This window comes from Rhipicephalus sanguineus, chromosome 3 (genome assembly GCF_013339695.2).
Source record: "Rhipicephalus sanguineus isolate Rsan-2018 chromosome 3, BIME_Rsan_1.4, whole genome shotgun sequence".
NCBI classification, from domain to species: Eukaryota; Metazoa; Arthropoda; class Arachnida; order Ixodida; family Ixodidae; genus Rhipicephalus; species Rhipicephalus sanguineus.
Genome location: NC_051178.1, coordinates 195568513 through 195590219, shown reverse-complemented (window position 1 = coordinate 195590219; position 21707 = coordinate 195568513). Strand labels below are relative to the sequence as shown.

The 21707-nt window shown below is 41.4% G+C and overlaps 1 protein-coding gene across 1 annotated transcript in view; it reads left to right on the top strand.

Annotated features, from left to right (window-relative positions):
• Positions 1-17861, top strand: part of LOC119387982 (integrin alpha-9) — an 80159-nt gene extending 62298 nt beyond the window's left edge. The window contains exons 16-27 of the mRNA XM_037655576.2: positions 376-536; positions 1847-1990; positions 2770-2849; positions 4782-4989; positions 5771-5925; positions 6093-6162; positions 6536-6643; positions 7685-7861; positions 9012-9134; positions 10010-10111; positions 10627-10749; positions 12586-17861. Of these exons, the coding sequence (XP_037511504.1) occupies positions 376-536; positions 1847-1990; positions 2770-2849; positions 4782-4989; positions 5771-5925; positions 6093-6162; positions 6536-6643; positions 7685-7861; positions 9012-9134; positions 10010-10111; positions 10627-10749; positions 12586-12750 (1616 nt within the window). The 3' untranslated portion in view covers positions 12751-17861. The remainder of the gene's footprint in view (positions 1-375; positions 537-1846; positions 1991-2769; positions 2850-4781; positions 4990-5770; positions 5926-6092; positions 6163-6535; positions 6644-7684; positions 7862-9011; positions 9135-10009; positions 10112-10626; positions 10750-12585) is intronic.
• The last annotated feature ends 3846 nt before the right edge of the window (positions 17862-21707 follow it).

The window sequence follows — 21707 nt, the reverse complement described above, 5'->3', positions numbered from 1 at the left end:
ACAGATGCACACAAGCCTGCATCAATGGGCGTGCACTCCGGACTGACGTCACGAGCTGGACGGCCAGTGGCTTCGCCTTTGGAGAACATCAGCGTGTGCATGAGCAGGACTATTTCTCTATAGTCGCATAGGCAATCGGCTGCTGCACTTCGGTCGTCTTGTCGGTGCCTCTCCGGATTTCTTAAGTTGTATCCGACTATAGTAGAACAATAATAACTTTTATAACGTATTTACAGCTTTGTATTGCATTAGAGCACAAAATACTTCAGTGTCTAAAATCAGCTTTTCTATGAAAACTGTGATTTGATGTTCAGGACAGCACATATTGTAAATTGTCATGTCATTTATTCATAAATTGAACTTTGTGCTGCACAGGGTTTTTCTACGAGTTGGAAATCGACAGCAAGAGGGCAGATAAACAGTCACCGAGGGGTGGCTTTGAGCTGCCTAATGGAATAATTGCTGCAAGTGTCTCAGCTGAAAAGACTATACGGATGGGTGTTGAAAACTGCTTCTCAGAGGTGGCCCTTATAGACGTAAGTGTTTGTGTAACCACACTTAATCTATGCAAAGATTGCAGGCCGTAAGGCTATGTGGTATTGCCAGTTTCCCATTGCATATGTCATAGAAACCAATTGTGTGTTGTTTCAGGTCAATTTGGTTGATGTGACAGAATTTCAGGTGTTTATTAAAAGTTTTGTCAATTTGCTTTTGTGGTTATGACTTGAGTCGGCAGTGTTACATTTCTTATTGCTTAGATGCTTACTGCTTAGATGCTGCAACAGACTATTAAATCTTCTTGACCTGGAGACATTTTTGTAGATAATATAAACATGAAATACATGCAATATGAAGTACTGCTGATAGCTAAAGCCAGTATAATACAGTGCCTAGGGTGGCAGCCTAATGCAAGGTACGTGAAATGGCAGGACAAAAATATGCTGGATGAAAATAAAAATACGATGAATGAGTGCTGTATTTTAGTTATGGAAAGCACATGCATAAATACACACAAAAAGGTACATGTGACAAAAAATGAAATTGTAATTTTTTTAAAGATAAGTGACGAGGTAATCAGTTTCCAAGCTAGGCAAGTAAGGCTGAGGATGCTGCACAGGAACAATGAGGGTGTGTCATAAAGCACCATGACAAATTTGACCCACATAATGAGAGAATTGTTTGGAAAATTCCCCTCTCGTGATGAGCACTATATTGATTGAAAATTTGTTGAAGTGCACCAAAAAACAGACGGACAGAAGAGGCTGACAAGGACAAGGAGAGGCTGTCCGTCTGTTTTTTGGTGCGCTTCAACAAATTTTCAATTATGAACGTAATCCAACTGGCCCAACTTACCATCTTGCAGCACTATACTGGCCACGCAGCATGGTGCAAGCATGTTCGTCAGAAGGAATATAGGGCTTCCTTGAAGGGTCAGCCATGATCACATTTGTATTTACATTGTAAAGAGTGCAGTTGTGCTCTGGGGCCTTCAAACACCAAGTTAGTATCAATATACAGGGACAGGGTGGCCCGTGAGATAGCAGAAGCATACCACATAGAGAAGGCAGGTGACATGTGTGTCGTTTTGACATTTTTCTTGCTTTGTAGGTCAGAAATTGATTGCCTTACCACATTTTCGGAAAATTTATACTGTAAGTGGATGTGATACAATAATTAAAGCTGTTCTCATTCCGTGTTGGTAACAGAATAGTAATTGAATACAACAGTGAACGTATCAGTGCTATGGCATGCTTTCTTTTTCATGAGCTTTGTCATTGTTGAAAGTGCCTTACACTTCAGGCAGAAATGTCACTTGCAATTTTCTGTTTTTCCTTTCTCCGGGCAGGGGAACGTCACTGATTTAGTGACACCATTTGAGTTTCGTTTGTCGTTCGACTTGGCGGATAATCTGAAGAGGGGGAAGCGCGATTCCTTTTGTAAGGAGTGTCCCATCTTGGACCAAAGTACAGTTAAAGTCGTCACTAATCGGGTAAGTCAGTTTTGAACTCTTTGCCTCTAGCAAGATGTCGGTATATCAAAGGGCAACAAAGCTATGCAGAGTCGTAGCCATTTCATCACCATAGTCATTTAGTGCAGTATGCAGTTGTTATCTTGAGATGATTATTTGTACCGCATTATGAAGGTTGTATTGCAGTGATGTAATGTGAAAAATGAAATTATAATTTGAAAAGTAATTTACAGATGTACATCACACTGCTATAGCTGAAATTGTCTTGCTGTAACACATTTATTATTGCTGACTTATGGAAGTGTATGTTTTAAGATGTGATCTGTGTTTTGAAACTTATAACCATGCTTCACTGCCATCTCTGGCACAAGCTTTCTGATTAGAGCAATGGAATTCTGCAAAAATTCGAAAGGTGGAGAGAGCTTACTGAATGGAAAAGAATTACCCATTATGGGAAGTATATTATGAATATAATGATACAGATAAAATGCAAATGGGTTTCCCAAATAAATGGCATTGTGGTTGGCAATTTGTACTTGTCTGGTGATTAACTGAGACAAGCGCCTTTTTGCGGTGGTCCTCTTTGTCCTCTAAGCTAACGAGGTGGCTGGCAGATAGCAGTAGAAGGCGAAATTACACTGCTGTTTGAAGCACAGAAACATTGAATTTGGCAAATTAGTTCAGCATTTCATTTCATGATTGAATTTGTTTTATTGAATATTTCCGAAATATGCTTTAGTGTTGTGCTTGTGCTTAATTGGGACATGATGAACAATGGTAAACCCTTTTGAAATTTTCAGACTGCTTTCCAAGTGGCATGTGGTGCCGACAACGTGTGCAACGCCGACTTGGAGCTGAAGGCTAGCATTGAAGGACACGAGTGAGTCTTATAATTATGCTAACGGAAAAATAAGGGGCACTTTATTAGCAAATTAGTCTTCTGCAATACTAACAAAGCTACTCTTACCATGGGAAGAGAGTGAGCCAGAAAAGGTACAAACGCAAAAGACTCTTGGTGAGCTCACACTAATGTTCCTGCACCAGTTTGCCGTGATGTCGTGTGTTTCAGCAGTGAATGCTTGTGTTCATTTAATTTTCGATTAGTGAAAATGGACATTATATTCTAAAGTAACCATGGACTGAACTTGGCTAGTTTTGTGGACTCTTGCATAGCTACGACTGGCTAAATACGATAAAATATGTATTTCGATATCTCTGATGTCACACTGATGTATTCGTGGTGTGGTTTAGGTGTGAAATTTTAAAGTGGACCTTTGATTTTCATTTTTTTCCTATGGGAGTTAGGGGCACAAATTCACCACTGCCCTTCTATAAGTGGTGCCTCTTGTGTTTCTTATGGTTAGCAAGCACTTCTACTTCATAGTATTATTGTTGCATTGTTTACAAAACAAACCAATAAATTTATAATCAGATGAATTCATATTCATTAAGATCACTTACAAGCATAGGTCGGCAAACTCACTCATGAGTCGCTCACTCAGACTCACTCAGACTCATATCGAGACGTGAGTCTGAGTCTGAGTGAGTCCGGGTGAGTTAAGTTTTCGTGAGTCTGAGTCCGAGTGAGTTCGGTTAGGAAAAATTTTGGTGGGTCTGAGTCCCAGTGAGTCCGGTTGAGGAAAATTTTGGTGAGTCTGAGTCCGAGTGAGCCTTAAGGGCAAAATATATTGCATGAGTGAGCCTGAGTGAGCTTCACATTTTTTGCCGACCTATGGTCCTGTCTACTCAACTTCAGCATTACTATCAGCCTTATGTCGGCTCACATTTATACTCCCGTGTAGTCCCGCATACGTCAACGCGCTACCGTTCATACGTCAGCTCAATATTTATTGATCAGAGGCGTGAGATGAGGAGGGAGAGGGGGAGGAGGTGCCTTGACCTCCCCCCGCAAACTTCTTCATGGGAAGTTTCTGATAAAAATATCTCATGTGAGTCATCTCTTTCAATAAAACGGTCCTTATTGAACTACAAAGTCAGATAACTCGTATTTGAAGGTACGAGATCAAAAGGTGCTAAGTAGCGCACCGATTATGCGAGATATTGGCGTTAAAGAGCATTGACATTATGGTAGAAAAAGGCTAGCGGACTCATGAGTCGACTCACTCAGACTCACTCAGACTCACTCAGACTTAGATCGAGCCGTCAGTCTGAGTCTGAGTGAGTTTGAATGAATTATATTTTGGTGAGTCTGAGTCCGAGTGAGTCCGGTTGAGAAAAATTATAGTGAGTCTGAGTTCGAGTGAGTCCGGATGAGGAAACGTTTGGTGAGTCTGAGTCCGAGTGGGCTCTAAGGGTAAGATATGTTTCGTGAGTGAGTCTGAGTGAGTTCCACATTTCTTGCCGACCTATGCTTACAAGTACTATCACCTTGGAGGTTCCTTTAAGTATCCTATTTGGGCCACTTTTACAATGATACTGCATAAAACGTGACAGCTATAATCTAACGTAATGTTGATGATATCAACTATTTAAAAGAAATAGCTCTGCACTACAATTTTGTTTATTTCTGCTATTAGACTTGGAGCTTAGAAACATTTAGACAACTTTTATGGCAGATAGCAGAAGCATTGGCAGAGATCTTGTTATAAAGCTTGTTTTGTGGTAAAACCCTCAGATAGGCTTATAAACATGTTAAAAGTCTGAAAGGCCATGGTAGAAACTATGGTGAAATGTTGTGCAGCTTTGTGTTTAAACCATTTATGTCCAAGGTTGATTTGATTGGTTGAGGTCCAACCAAGGCTTTATTGTTTGGCTGTATACAGATTCTTTAGAACATTTATTCTTCTTACAGGAACAACTCGCCATTGGTCGTAGGCAAAGACAGCACTGTCACGCTCAATGTCACCGTGAAAAACCGTGAGGAAGAGCCGGCCTACCTCGCCGAAGTTGAAATTAACCTTCCTGAAAATGTGGACATCGTGAACATTGGCAGTTGTGAGAAAAAGAACAGCTCAACCCTGACATGTGACATCGGAAATCCTCTGAACAGTAATGTGGAGGTAAGCATGTGTATTGAGAATCAAAAGACTATATTTCTTGTCTTGACATTTTCGCAAATCTATGTTTCACTGATACGAAAGCATTACTAGATAACATGAAATAGAATTATGTGGTCTAGTCAGATGCAACACGGTGGCAAAAGAGGACCTTAGTGCCAAAAAATGCAGTTTGCTTCCTAATCCATTGGTGACATCCTATCTGCATCACATCGCATAGTGGGAGAGGTTTACCGTTTTATACTATGCGTGGAAATAAAGCCTAATAGCAATGCTTCTTTAGAGGTTTTGATAGTGTCCATCAAAAAAGGGGGTCAGGGAGGGTGCGAGCGGGGGAAGACTCAGTACATTTGTGGATGCATGAGTTTTGGTAAGCTTCCCTTGAGCATGCAAGGTTGCATGTCATCGACCACACTAACAGCACACTATGCCTAAAAACAACATGCAATAAAACTTAGTAAGTTTAATACAGTAGTAGAGCAGAAAATAAAACATATGGTCTTACTAGTAGATGCTGTTCAGGAACAAAAAAGGGATCCTCCTGGGAACATGATTTCCAGGATTATATATTGTTATTGAATATAAAGAACTTATACTTGTTAACGGCTGACATGCAGCAGCTGTCTAGGTGATGAGAGAACACATAGGGTTACTGTGTAGATTGGTGGTAGTGTAGAGCCTGTCCTGTACAACGATAACAAAACCTGAAGGTTGCCATTTCTAGAAGAACCCATGAATTTATTGATAAAAATATTGATGGTTATGTTCACCTGTCGGTTTTCAGACGAAGCTTGCTGTGAAGCTGGGCCTTACAAAGCTCAAGAAGAAACTTGAGGTCAAAGTCTTTGCAAGAACACTCAGTTTGGATGTCGACCGCAGCAACGACCATGTTCTTATTGCCTTGCCACTCATCCACCATGCTGACATAGCACTTCAGGGGTTAGTTTAGAACTTTTTCTCTCCTTTAAATTTACCACAGTATGTATTACTTTTATTCTCAAATGTATGTACACGAAGTGCCTAAATGAGTCCGTATCACCATACCTATCTAATATTCTTCAATGCTTTGCTTTACAATGTCATTGATACATTGTGATTATGTGCAGGTCTGCATCTATAAGCCAGCTAATCTACAACAAGTCTACAGATATTGTTCCTGTGGTTCACACTTTTACGGTGAGTAAATGAATATCAACTTTCTCATAACAGTGAAACCCATTGTTACAATGTAAAGCTTGATTGTACGAAGGCTAACCTCTTCAGATAGACAATCACTGTCTCTCTACCTTGTAAGGTTTATTAATATTTAAATTAACATCATCTTTCGGAAAAATTAAGCGAACCTACAGCTATCTTGTTATTTGTACTTGTTTATGCTACAATGTGGCTGCCTTAATTGAATACGTTAGCTTATTTCCTTTACTGTGTCACCACAAACTAGCATCTGATTTAACTGCACAAGTGTCACTCCTAAGACTTAACTTTGTGGTGGCTGTTTATTTTTGGAAGCGCATATATTTACTCACGTTTGATTTTTTTCTCCCTATAGATGGTGAAGTACTACGACAGCCCCATTAACAAAGTTGCTGTTACGATATCTGTGCCGCTCAGGATTGTGGGGCATAAGGCCAATTTTATGACCCTTCTGAGTGTGATAGTAAGTATTACATGCTTGCCTACCTGTGAAATAGCTGTTGGTCACTATGTGTCCTAATTGTTTGTTACATTCATGTTTAATTGTGTACTAGCTTTGTTTGCAAAGCAATGCCTTGCATGATGATAAATGTTGTAGTATTGTGGTAGCTGAGTATAGTGTGCTATAAAGGAGCTGGCCAGTATGCTGCAGCCTTCTTTTAAAGGTGTGCTGACACAAAAATTTCACATCTTGTTTTTTGTGTTGCGAAAATCGGCTATCGATCCAGTTATCATGGCTATAAACCTAGTTTGCCCGAGCATGCGATTAATTATTTGGAGATGTTCTTATAGCGCCCAGTCGCAGTTTTGGTTTCAGAGAGCGCCAAGGGAGGCAGGATCCGACATTAAATACAGCTGGCCATTTCAGGATACAAAACAGTGATGCACCCGCCACATGAGCTGTGCACAGCATCGCATGCACGTGAGCACCTCAGTAACTTTGGGAGAGAGCACACACATGGAGCTCAGCAGCCAGCACATACTCATGACTTTGGTGGTTGTTGGTTTACATGCAAACCAAGTTGATGTTGATGTCACAAGGTGCTCTGTTTTGCATGCAGTTGAGTGGCGCACACTAGAAAATCGATTTTAATTATGTTCTCGGCTATATTAGCCGAGATTTTGTAGATGATGTGTGCGTGTCCACACAAAGCTATCTCACAAGTTATCTTGCCTTCATAATTTTGTGTCAGTATTCCTGTAAAGTGAACACACAGCCAGTAATAAAGCCAGCATAACTGAAGCATTTGTTTGCATTTATTGTAAACGATAGGCTTATCAGTGCTGTACACATTCTGCATAGATGGAAGTGGAGTAAAAGGTGAGGAGTTGCATAGAGATGCAATAGTGCAGTTAATAGTTTTGCACCTCCCCAATATTTGAAAATGTGCAAGTACCATTTTCAAGAGGTTGTCATCCCAAATGTGTCATGACTGTTGCACGTCACCATTTCATTTGACATGACCTGCCAGTTGAGTTCGGTGTGTGTTCTACTTTATTCTAGGCTGATGACGGGAGTCGAACTAAAGTTGGTGGCAGCTGCAACAGCTCAGTTGCAAGCCTACGCAAACGCTCTTCATCAACCACATCTCCACCTATCACAAGGCAGCGCAGGGAAGCAAACCCTCTTGCAATTCTAGAGGGCCACTTTCCTGCAGCCCAAATCAAATCACTGACGCTGGTGAGCATATTATGTTGAGCCTATTTTTAAGGCAATTTCATATCTTGGGGTCTCATGTCGGAGTATTTTAATGAGGTTCACTTATAAAATGTCTCGTAGATCACCATCAGGAACATGGCTTTGGGACGTTAAACCCCAGATATAATTATTAGTATTACCATCAGGAACATTGCATTCAGTGAACACAGGCCTACAGAACCATTAAAGCGTAATGCAACTAAATAAACTCGAGCGTCATTTTCAGACTGCATTCATGCATTCACTTAGACAGCTGCAGTGCCATTAGTAATTGTTGGGGTTTTACATCCCAAAACTACGACATGATTATGAGTTTCGACCACATGGGGTTCTTTAATGTGCACCTAAATCTAAGCACACGGGCCTCAAGCATTTTGCCTCCCAACGAAATGCGGCTGCTGTGGCCAGGATTCCATCCCGTGACCTTCAGGTCAGCAGTCGAGCACCATAGCCACTGGACAACTGTGGCGAGTAGCTACAGTGCCATTAATGGTATTTCTGTTGGAACGATAATGTTTACACAATGTATTTACATATTTCAGTGGTTCAGGGTAAGATCACTTCACTATCATAGCAACTATTACACTGAGTCAATTATTTTGTCGGGCAAGTCGGTTCATAACTTGAGAATGAAAGAAAACGGCAAAAGAAAAAAAACGAAGATGTGACGGGAACACAGGACTGGTTTTAACTTTCATCTGTTTTTTATTGAACAAATACGAAATTTGTATGTATATATCACGTGACCAGCATTGGGTACCACCTGCACAATAAAGCATGCGCAAACCAAACAGTCATCAGAATGACTGTTTGGTTTGCGCATGACTGCATCTGTAGCACAAAATGACTGCATCTGTAGCACAAAATGTTGTTGCACTCAGAGCGATATGTTCTGATTGCCTCGGAACCCTGCCTCCTTCACCTTATTTTTCATCATGTTCACAAAGGGCTTGCTTCTTTACTGAAGATAAGGAAGTGCAGTGCAGTCCTCTATGAATTTATGCTTTGTGCCAAAGTGAATTGGGTAGCTTTAAACCAATAAGGAGATAAAAGAAGCAACACTGGCAGCTGTTTGCTGTCCATGATTTGTATAGAAAACAGTCGAGTCAGGTGGCTTCGCACTTTCTTGCAGGACTGCTCAGGTGCCGAGTGCATGAGCTTCACCTGCCAGATGGGCCCATTTGCTGACAAGAACAAGGTGGCTAAAATCGAGCTTAACATGATCATCAATGTCACCCTTATCATGGAGCAAGTGGTTAGTATCACTAGACTGTTTCGTCCTCGTCTTGTTGTCTCATGTCTTTCACGGGATAACTTTGCGTATGCACACGTGTGTGTGCATGTATTAATTATCTGCCTTACTAATGCTGACCACGTCCGCTAAAACAAAAACTGCAAGAGCAAGATTGAAATTTCTGGGCTTCCTGTGGTACATTTTAGCAGTTTACTACCGTGTGCCAACTCTTTTTGCCATGTTACTGATCCCTGTTCTGTTTAGATTGCAGCCAGAAAAACAATGTCTACTGATTCTAATAGGGCAATCAGAAGAGTGATGCAACTGTAATTTTTAGATTGCAGTCATGTTTGCAAGAGAGAGCACCTTTGAAAATACTGGGCTGCAGTGTGGAGTTCTAAATGGACCAGATGAATGCGTCGCAAGCATTTGATTTCAAATGACGAAATTTGCAACTAGATGCTTGATGCAAGCTCCTAGAGCTGACTACGAGGAAGGATTACTTTGCAGTATGAATGTATTACATGAAATTAAGTTTTCAGGGAGACTTTCGGACATATTTTTTGAAACAGCCTATATAAATCAAGGTGATTAATGGTGGTTCAGTTGATCTTGATGAGACGCTGCTAGGGATTTTTTTAGCGTGTTACTATCGTTGCATAAATTATGTTTATTTGGATTTGAAGAACAGCAGCCATATAGTATAAGTACCATGCATCTTTACCAGATTTCCTTGGTTTCATCTGGCCCACAACATTTTATATATGTTGCAGACTAAATTGCATTGAAAATTGACTTGTGGCTTAATTCTTTTACTCTTCAAATCAACCTGTTTAGAGCGGCTTTAACTGTTATATTTCATTTTTTTCTTTTTCCTTTGTTCATACTTATAACAGGGAATACCAGACACTGTAGACATCATCTCAGAAGGTTCCCTCACAATCTTGGATGAAACGGAGTTTACACACTACGTCAAGCAGCAACCCAAGCAGGCAATGGTATGCTAAACATTCACTGTCATCCAACACAAAAACTTGTGTGAGACATTTAGGACATCTCTTTCCGATGACTGTTGCCACATGATTTGTGTAGATGTGAAAACTTCTTTCATAGTATCATGCATGAAAGTCTTCGCACTCTAAAAATTAGTCTTTTTTTTTTTTGCATCTAATTAGTGTTCTACTATATCTTAAAAAGAACAGCCTATAGTATAATATTCAGTAATGCTACTGAATGACATGGAGACTGCTGGGAGTTTTAATTAAAGTTGTGTCTTTTCTCAACACTACTTGGCTTAATTGATTGAAGGGCGATGAAAATAACGCAACAGTGTTTCAGTGGTGGCTATACCGGCTGGCGCACTACAGTATAGCTTTAATTTATGAGCTTAGGTTATGTGTCTATAACATCACGCAGATCCAGTGCTAAAGAACTTAGTCTTTACGTACCCCTTGTTATAACTGCTGCCGGCTAACTGCTTGTGGCTTTTTTTTTCTAATTATTGTTTGTGCAGATTGTCACCTCGCTCGTCAAAGAAGGCCCACCTGCAACACCCTCCTTGGCATGGTGGATCTATCTTCTCATAGTTCTGGGCGGCTTGCTTGTGCTCTTGGTCATCATTCTTGTTCTCTACAAGGTCAGTAAATGCCATTTTCGTCTCTTGCAAACACAAAATAAAGTACGTAGAAAGTTTCTCAAAAGCCACGCCTATCTCGATGTTCACGCGACTTGTTAAATTGTTTGTTTGAGTGATAAAAGCGTTAGGCCAGGTTCACAGAGTTGTAATACGCTTCATCGTGTCACTGTCACAGCATCGACCTCTGTCATGAAACGGTATTGTGCAATGAGGCTACTTCTGGAGGACGTGTTCCCCATTCTGCCCAGTGCAGAGTGTTTTTAAGTGCGTAGCACTTTAGGGGCCCGACTTGTCATCCATTCGTAGATCTCACCTGGCGTGATCATGCTCAAAATCAGGTGGTTAATACAGGCCTAAAACAAAGCTAGAAGTGCTCAAAATCTGGTTAAAATGAACTAACAAGGTCTAAAACAATATGATTAACAGAAATAACCAAGAAGTAATTGCAATAATTAACTTAAAATCGCTAAAAACGCTTCGAAAACATGCGGCTGATACCGGTGCTGCGCAAGAGAGGGTGCCACTGCCTTGGAAACGCGCGATTGCTCCTCCCACCAGCGCCTTCGTCGCTGCATCTGAAGGGGGAAACAACCTGACGGAACTCGCTGCAGACAACACATATCTCAACTGCCATAACGAGCAGGAGGTCGTTAAAGCGCAGCAAAAAGGTAGCACACATGTCGCACACTGAGTTTGCAAATCTCCCTAACAATATTCTACTTGGCCGGAGAAACCCTACATGCTTACCTTAAACACTGAGTCTGACGTCATCGATGGTTTGCTAAATGGAGCAGTGGGAACTCTAGGAACTGGAATCGCTGGGTGCCCGTGATAAGCACTTTCTCAGGTTCCACAGTACTGGAGCATTAGTACAGGATTTAGAACTACGCCAATCGCTACACAAGAATGACATTAGCGCTGGATTTGAACCACTTTTAGCGCGGGATTTGAGTGACATTTCCTGCCTTGATTTGTCACCTAGTGGCATTTTTTTTGTCAGAAGAGACAGGGGAACAGAAGGTCTTGATCATTAGTAACCGGCAGTTGTTGGAGCAGTATAAGTTTACAGTGAGTGAGGCTAATTCTAGTGGAAACCTGCCCAACTTCATCATGTGGTCTATATGTACTTATGAGTGGTCATTAAACAAGAACAGCATTTCCTATCTAATTCCAGTGAATATTTTGTCTAAACCGATTTCCACAGTGCCTGAAAACTAAATTTTTGAATAAAATGTAAGGACAATTATGGATGCTTTTTGCTACCAGTGACATGGAACTGAGGTCACACCTTCCGTGATGATTATGCCACTGTTGCTCATGTAACAGTATGGTACAAGTATTGCTAGTGTGCCTCTGGTTTAGTGACATTTGTCGTATCGTTTAATAAGTTATGTTGGGTGCAGAGCACCTGAATAATAAGGAAAAGGAAAATAAGTATCCTTTGGCTTTTTTGAATCTTTGTTTTCTTCAATTCAATGAGTGTACTTAACACCTTTTTCAATGTATCATTCAACCTTTTGCTTCTGTGGTGACCCTGTGAGGAAATCACTCAGCCAAAGTACACTGGAATGCCTATCTGTACTTCATCTCATCACTAGCGAAAGCTATGGATTGTGTGGGCTAATCAATAACAAAAACGAGGAAATAAAGGCCTGTCCATTTTATAGTGCTAATTTCTCTTTACATGACGCTTTCCTTGTTTGATGACAGGAACTATGTATTGACTTCACTCGCCTGTATGAAGTCAGTGTGACGAAATATTGTTGTGGCCACTGTGGGATGTCACTAGCAGCCTCGCATTAACTTTCTTTTCTATGCATGTAACTTTTTCTGCAGTGGGGATTCTTCAAGAGACAAGCCAAGGAAGATTTGGAGCGCTCAAAACGGGAGTCCTTAGCAGCCAGCAGCGCACCAAATTCACCCACAACAGAGGCTCTGCCCAGCATACCTTCAGATGATCCAGAAGTCAGGAGGAGCCTTCTCAGCTCGGAGAACCCCTGAGGCGAGCCGATCTGGTGGCCTGCCAATCCTAAGCATGCTCAAGCATTGCATCTGCGCTAGTCACATTGTCGTCGTGTTGCCTGGGGCACTTCACTTTTGATATATTGCCTTGTTATCCGCCTTGAAAGGCACTGTTTTGTGTCTCTGCACTGACAGATTGCCCTTGGCACATTGTACAGGCCTGTTATAGGATCTTGGGCGAAGCTGACTACTATGCATAAAATTAGGGCCCTTGGAATCTACAGCAATAGAACACTTCTAACATTCCAGGTAGTTGTACATGGTTATCTTAGGGTTTTGTTGGTTGTGGAAGGCTGGAGATGATGAAAAATTAGTAACAAAGGAGTAAAGATACAACACAAAGGGCTATGCTTTGAACAACTTCTTAGCTCTTCGTGTTGGTGTTGGTTGAGAATGTACACGCTGTTTTGATTATAAGGCAACAGTTGTGGAGTGCTCCAGAGTACTTGAAACACTGCCGAGTCCTCCTGTTGTCACATCATTATAGAGACTGAAGATAGCATCTGGAGGCCCTTTGGTATTGAGTGGCAAGGTAATTGGAGCAGCGAAAGATAAAATTTTATCAGGGTGGCTCAGGGCATTTTAATATTTTATAGAACATTTTATAATTAAGTCTACGTGTGTCCAGATATACATCTTATGTGACCTTTATGAAGAGGTAGAAATTCAAAGAAGAGCGTAGGTGCACTGCTGGTCTGTGCATACTTTTTAACCCTTGCTTGTAGAATAGTTGAACAAAAATCCGTGAGCTGGCTGATGCCCTAAATCTGCCGCTGTGTAGTTCTGCCATCCATCCATAGTTGCTGCAGTTGGTTATAATGCCTAACTTTCTTAGATGAATATGGATGCAACGAAGTACTTTGTGCACGTAGCCGCTCATGGTCACAGATATGCGTCAAGACATGGTTTACGTAGTACATTGTATAGCTTCGTTTTGCAGGGATTGTACTTAAGTTGTATTTCCACTTCTTGTTCTATGAGAAAGACGGTTGTATGTTGTTGTTTTTAGGTATTTCTGTTGTTTAATGGGGACATTTTTATTTTGTTTCAATGACAAAACTACTTCAGTAGGTTTACTTGCAGTGCAGTGTACATAATGTATGGATACATGAAGTGCCAAGTCTGGTTCTGTGTGGTCTAGCATAAGTGCATCCAAGGCTTTTGATCAGCATTGTCTTAAATAGAGGCACACCTGTGTTGCATCATCGATTAGCATAGTTTCATGATGTGGGTATCGCTTCAGCAGTTTCTTTTAGAATGAAGTCTATCACTGCCGACATTGAGCTGAAGCATTGACTGTATGCAAAGCTACGGCTTATTGCTAGAATAAGGTTGTGTATGGTTGTAAAGGTGGCCTGTGAGTGATGTGATGATATCCTGTGATCTCTACTTAAATAGCTGATGCCATGTTTGTGCCTTATGGAAAGCTTCTTGACGAGCACAAGTGCTCGTAGATTCTGGCCGTATTTGGGATATTGGCTGACAATTTTTTTTAAACAGTTCCATTTTACAAATTACAGAGCTGATTTATCTTGTTTTCTGCTGACCTGCTGTTGTGTATATCCATGCAGAGCTGTTAACATATGCAAAACTTGTCATGGCAGATTACTGTAATGAAAAACTTGTGTTTCTTTGAAAGAAACTTCTTATTCCTGCCCTGGTTTCTATCATTGTATTCTTTTTGTTTACTTCAACCTGCGGAATAGCCTTCACACACAGTGAACTGCATGTTTTGGCTAATATTTTACAGAATATTTTTATCATGAAAATTATGACGCTGTTTCTTAAAAACACTATGTTAACGTGGCAAGCATACTTGGAGCTGCCACGTTTTTGTGTCCATCCATCATTGCTGTGAAATAAGTTCCTTGAAAAGGGCGCCATGCTTTGTCATTTGATAAAGCTTTGGATGAATATTTTTATTCAGTCTTGTGTCCTTCTACATTTAAGCGGATAAAAAGATATATATAGATGGTTTAGAAGAAGGTGTTGTAAATAATACAAAAGAAAAAAGAAACCTTATGGGTGATTAACAATGCCACAGCCATGTTGGTGCACTCCAGACATTGTAAAGGGGTCCAGAAGCACTTTTTCAAGTAACCATCGAATAGCTTTAATAAAGCAGCTTATTGGCTCACGAATCGACCATTGCAAAAATTTTTAGAATCCGTCAAGTACGAGCGGAGTTACAGAGATTTGTCGCATGCTGTAATTGCTTTTTTTCTTCTCTTGTCCTGACGAGCACACTGGGAGCTAAGCAGGGAGGGATGTCACAGGGGAAACAAATTACGTCAAACGTGCATCATGACCTTGAGCTTTTTTTTTCTTTTTTTGAACGCGCGGCTTACTTTCGGTGTGATCGCGAGCGCGTGCGCTGGCACGTGGCATCCTCCCGCGGTGGCCTCTGTAACTATGCAGCACATGATGCTTAAATCAGCCAATGGCCGTGAATTTGGGTATATGGCGCGGTCATTTGGGTATATTGCACCATTTGTAGAAAGAAGAGGGAATAATTTCTAGCTGACTGAAAATAAATTGAAAATTCCAGGCCGCGTTCTGCGCTATAATGTTTGGCTAGTGTGTACTCAGAAGCCTCGACTACCGAACGGCAGTGTTTTTTGACCATGCTGAAAAGTGTTGCAGGGCCCCTTTAAGAGATAGGCTTAATTTGAAAAATACTTAGTGAAAGCTCTTTTAGAGTTCTTCATGGTTAAGTGTTGGTCACTGTTGCAATAGTAGAAACAAAGAGTGCATTATATGTAAGAAGGGCATGACTTACATAATTATTGTGCTATATATAACCTGATATGTTCAACAGTGGCACTTCTAAGAGCAAAATTGCATCTATTTAGGTCAGGGCAGGCTCTTCTCCTAGTGTAACTTAGCTGCCATACTCACTGTAGCTTCCTTATTACATGACGTCTGATGCCCACTGCTTTCACCAATGACTGTTTTGAAGTCCTTTCAAAATGTAAGCATGTTCTATAAGCTTTAGGATAAGATACGTAGATGCTGAATCTGAGAACATATTCTTTTGGTAATGTTGCTTTTAATGAAGGCTAATCAGTTATGCTACTAGGCTGAATTCCTGTTCTTTGTGTGTTATCCTGTGTGTCAGGCACTACGTCATGCAAAAGTATCCCGAAAACCCAGAATGTGATCACTTAATGATGCGCTACTTCACACATCAATGCAATATTTTACATGGCTATCCACATATGCAATCCTCTGTGCTTCTATGCATAGTTCATTAAGACACTGACATTACCTTCCACTGCTGTAAGAGGTTAGCATAGAGAAACCTGCTTCTGGTAATACATTTTTTTCATTGTTAGGAAGGAAAGAAGTGGCTATTTTAGAAGTGGCTTTAAGTACAGCTGGTATCAAAAATTTAGGGACTGTGGAATCTGAAAAAAAAAAAAAACATCACATTTCTGAGCAGTTTGTGAATGTAGCCAGAAAAACCATAGAATACTGTGTTGTTCAGATTTATATTTGATCAAGTTAGAAGTCAAATAGCAAGCTGTGCACTCGGGCTGTGAAAATATGCAACACTTTCTTATATCTCACATTCCATAAACTTTTTAAACTGACTGTACGTCTGATTGACAATGTTGCTATGGCAGCAGTAATCATGGTCTGAACACTGTTGGTTTACTGTAGCAAATAGTAGTGATGAGAGAAGTGAGCCGTATTAAAGTTAGACATCGTCACACAAGCAAACGTGTAAGGTTGTGCACTGGGTACTCTGTAGGCTGTACATTAATGTTAATGAGTCCCAAAAAACTCATCCACGCTAGTGCCATATGAATGTGTGGGATTTCATATAAAAGCTTGTGCATTTCCCTATATGATCATAAGAAATTATTAGGTGCGGAATGTATAGGGTGAACGGATCAAATCAAATCAGATCAAATCAAATTTTTATTTGATTTGATTTGAGGGTGAACGGATGTTCCACAAAGGAGTCAGAATTTTATATGCAAATATCAGGCAGGCCAACAGTTTTCAGATATGAGTAAAAGGAGATCAGTAGCAAAAAGGTTATAAAGGCATTGTGTCAAGGTGCACAATTTTCAGTGACTATCCAGTATTCCATTTCAATTGTCATGTTAAATGAAGGATAAAAACTTCGTCTTTTTTTCTTAGAGCAATGGATATGATTAGTGTGCATCTATCAGGGGCTCCATTTCTGCAGCTACAGTATTCACTCAAGAATTAGTAATTAAATGTTGCTTATGCTGATTTCACTTCACTGTCACGCAAACCTGTAGACTGCGTCTGGCAGAAGTATGAACATGGCTGTGCCTGTGTCCAACTCCCCCTCATGTTTTATCTTTTTAAAATAGTAATTGTAATTTTTCAACAGCCACAAACTTTTTTGTGCTGATAGTAATGTGGTTTGATTCTTTGTAAACCGTAGTAGTGGAAAAGACCCGTGTGGTATCGGTAGTTGTTTTCATAAAATCTTTAGGGCTTTAGTAAGCTTTTGAGACAGATGACCAAGTTTTGTCTTGAATTTTCGCCTTCAGAGATCAATTTATGTATCTCAGGAGGTTTTAGAGGCTAATGTTGTTCCTTTTCCTTGTTTTAATAGCTCATGTAGAAGTAGGTAGAGGTATTGCTGTCTGCATTTTGTGATTGCTGTTTTCTCTTTAAATTCTTGGATAAAGGGTCTACTGTATCGGCGAATTATGCCTCATATTGTGTAATTGTGTGTGTATACAAGGCCATGCATGTAGCCATCATGCTGCTGTGGTGCGATTTAAAATTTCTAGATCATGCTATGTGGGGACAAGTGTACAGGGTGGTTAATCATGCTATTTATGATGATTCATGTGATTTTTCAGAGTGTTTCTTGTGTTCATTGCTCATCATGTATCGATTACATTCTCATTACAACCAGACCATACTGCCTTGAGAGTGCTGTATTATGCTTCTTAAATTCACCTTCATGCGTAGATATCACATAGAAAAGTTCAACACGAAAATATTTCTGTTAGGTCTTTCTACAGTGTTTTTATATTCACACATCTCTTTTGTAGGAGTATTAAAGAGCCAGAATAAAGTCTACTGTTTTATTAAGAAAATTTTGTGATGTTTCTTTTGACTGCACCGTATTAATAAACTTAATTTGCTTTTAGAGTTGGGTTTATTACAGTGAGGTAACTTTACCGTTGTAGGAAGTTAAGTTTTAAAAAATAAGGTTGGTCTGTAAATAACATATGTAAAAAAACAAAACGTTGGTGGGGGCCAAGCCAAGTGGTTGTCATGATCGAACAGGAAGACAGACAGAGCTAGTCTTGGAATAGAGAGAATCAAAGATGTGAAAATGATGACTGTAGTATTTCGAAGTCATGAGACACTCCTAACTTGCACAAAGGCCTCAATGGAGAAATCAAAGGCCAGATGAATATCGCACAGAAGCCTTGACATTGAATTAGTGCCGAACGAGTTGGAGCACTTAGCAGGCATCACGAGAAAACGCTTGCGCGCTCTCTACCTGCAGTAGCTAACCACCGCGCCGGCCGTTACACACATCGCATTCGCAGCTATGGCTGCCAACCCTATCGCGATAAGCTAACTTTTATACGGTACCCGTGCAGTAGTGCGGTTGGAAGCGTACTGCAGGGGCGTAGCCAAGGGGGGGGGGGGGGGGTTGGGGGGTTCAAACCCCCCCCCCCGAAATTTTTCAGTTTTGCTTGCGTATATAACACGCACACATACAAACGCACGCACGAACATACATAAAGTATGGTTGAACCCCCCCCCCCCGAAAAAAATTCCTGGCTACGCCCCTGGCGTACTGCACACTAATAATCGGCGATAATAAACGCAGCAGCGTTTGCGTCTGCCTTTCTCAGTGAACGATTCTAGTGTGCATTGCTTGCAGAAATGTGCGGGCCTTGCGAGTCATTGGGGGATAGTGGGGGGCAGAGCGGTGTTCACGGAGGTGCGTCTCGTCTTTCCCGCCGCCATCTTTATTTCATTCGAAAGCCCAATGTATCGCATTTTCTCATGCATTTTTCTGTCGAGCCCTCCTCGCCTCCGAGGTCCACACAGAAAAAGCGCAAATATAAAAGAAGAAAGTATGCCACGGTAACTGGTGCACTAACACTGCTCGCTAGCAGTGTTAGTGCGCCAGTTACCGTGGCCTACCCCGCACTCCGCAGTTCGCACCAGCCTACTCCGAAAACGTCGTCGATTCCACCGTTTGTGATTGTTAAGCCGCTAATGGACGCTCATTAAAAAGAAAAATTCCAGGCAGTTCCATGTCGTGAAAACCGTCGGACAGCAAAGCTGTCGCCCCTTTCGTCAGGCATTACATTTAGCACTTAGTTTCGGCAAAGTTTTCGCTAAGGGTTTCTTTGTTCTTCAGGTTTAAGCCATGTGGATTCCGCAGAACGACATGCTCATCCATGGCCGGCTACGGTAGCGTTCCAGTGCGGCCGTGGCCCAATCCACCCACACACTCGCGCAAAACGCGTAATTACAAACACGGCTGCGCTGGAACGCAAGCAGCGTTACAGTCGCTGCCACTGCGCATGACATGCACGACGCGCTGGTAGCGTTCCACCGCGGCCGCAACTCTCGTACCCTCTACTGTCACATCTCCGCTTCGCGGTCATTCACGTAACGTCCTTTCCTTTCACATCTCACAAAGCTCCTCCTTTCCCTCTGGTCACATGATCGTCGGTCCAACCAGAGGATGCGTTGGTACAACTGAGAGGGTGTTGGGATAAGCGTGTGCAGGGTTCCACATTAGAGAGGTGGGGGCAAAGTTTCATATTAGCGCCCCCCCCCCCGCCTGCGCACGCCTGTGACGACTACTGAAACGTGCATTTTTGGGGGGTCAGGCCAATTTACAGCAAACTGGAGATGATTATGTCGGCCTCCCGAGCAAGCCAAGCCAGCGCTAAACGAGTACCCCCATCAATCAGCGTCCTAACGGGTCCCCCCCCCCCTCCTTCAGTTTTACACCGAGCGCGTTTGTCATTAAAAGGGCGTGAGAGCCGCTCTGATTGGCCTCCTCAGAAAGCGCCGCGCGGTTTGCCGCAAAAAATGGCGCACGGAACCATTTCTCTCGCGGCACGAAAATCCTGCCGTGCGGCAGCTTTGGAGGCTCGTTTCTTGCCGCCGGCGCCGCGCCGCGCGCGTTTTTCCGCTGTGTGTTTAGACAGCGCCTGTTGAGACCTTTACTAAACAAAACGCCGGCGAAAGGAAGCACGGCCGCTGCAGCGAGCGAAGCGACCTTCCTGCTGTCTTTCTCGTCAACGCATAGCGGGGAGAGCACGTATATGCAAAGGTATGAGCCGCCTGCTGATCCCTGTCAAGACAGGGCGCGCGTGACCGCACCCGGCGGATAACAGTACGCAATTTCTACCTGAGCGACGGCCGAAGATGCGTACTTGTAGGTTGTATTTACCAATGTGTGAAAGTTTCATCCCATTATAACAAAACTGATTGTGGGTGCATTTCCGACCAACATAGTAAGCCTATAGCTTTCGGAAATCTTGTTAGTTACGATTCATCACTCTTATTCGAAATTCACTTTAGGTTAAACTGGAATTTGTGTCGCCACGTGCCTCAGTCCTTTTTCCTGAAGAAGCAAGTGTTGCAAAACGTAGGAGGTTTAATGAAGCAATTTGTAACTTTATTTACATGTCAGTTGATCCACCCTTTCGAGCAACATGAGTTTGAAATGTTCCATCCATTGAACAGTTGTTGTTAACATAGCATCATGAGTGTATTAACCAGTGGCAAATCAAAACTGCTTGAGTAATCCAGGGTAATCTCAAGTTCCCATCGTTCCACTGTAACTTATATCACACGATCAGTCATAACGTGGACTCGACATACATGCTGTGGGTCACGTGAAGGTAGCACTAGAACAAGGCGATAAATATCTATAATCATAATGCAAAATACAATGCAATGTCCACATTGGTGGTCTAAACGATTGCTTTCTAGACATGAATGACTCAATACATGAACAGCATAAATAAGGTCACAAGACATCACAGAACAGACACATAACATGTTGACATTGTTGAAAAAAAATTCTGATATACGAACCACGAAGTCACCAATAAAAAAAAGAAGGCATTCCTCTTGAATAAAAATGCGCGCACTCATCACAGATACAGTGCAAACATGGTCAGCATGTCATTGCATTAGTTGGAAGAAAATGTGAAAGCATAAGGATCCATTATGACTACCACTGATTGAAATTCGCAGTGTCAATGGAAAACAAAGCGTGGAATGCTCCCAAGGGTTGCTAACGGTGTGTAGCTTGGAGTATGGATATTTTAAAAGCATCTCTTGGTGTTAAATAGACACTTTTGGAAGGAAAGAAATAACTACAAACACCCGTGATGTCTTAAAACTGTAAATAGCTCTACTGCTTTCACTGTGTCTTGCCGCAAAAGGCGATATGACGATGTCTTCACTTGTGACTAAATTGGCACTAAGCACATATTAATTCATGTGAATCTGTTATGGTGAGGTTTGGTTTGCGCTATATGAGACATGAAATATTCTGCCATAAATTATACTTTTTTTTCCCCGAATGAAATATTTCTATCAGTGTTGTGTGAATCAATGGTAGGCATTCAAGGACAACGTATCTTGGGTTTTCCCCATTGCTAATTAAACTACTGATAGTGTAGAATTATGGCAGGACTGGTAACAGCAGGTCATATCCAACTAGGCTCTGCATTTAGAATGAGCAAGTCCAGTTCAATTGTTGTGACCAGTACATGCAGTGTACGTGAGCATGGTCTTTTAAAGATATATATCATATGAATAAGTATTACTATAATTAAATAAATCCTTGGAAAAATGAGACCATTGCAGTAATATAGACAACAATATGCAGCATCATCAATCATCATCCATCGTGTACTATCTCAGCAAGTGCAATCATAAACTCATTA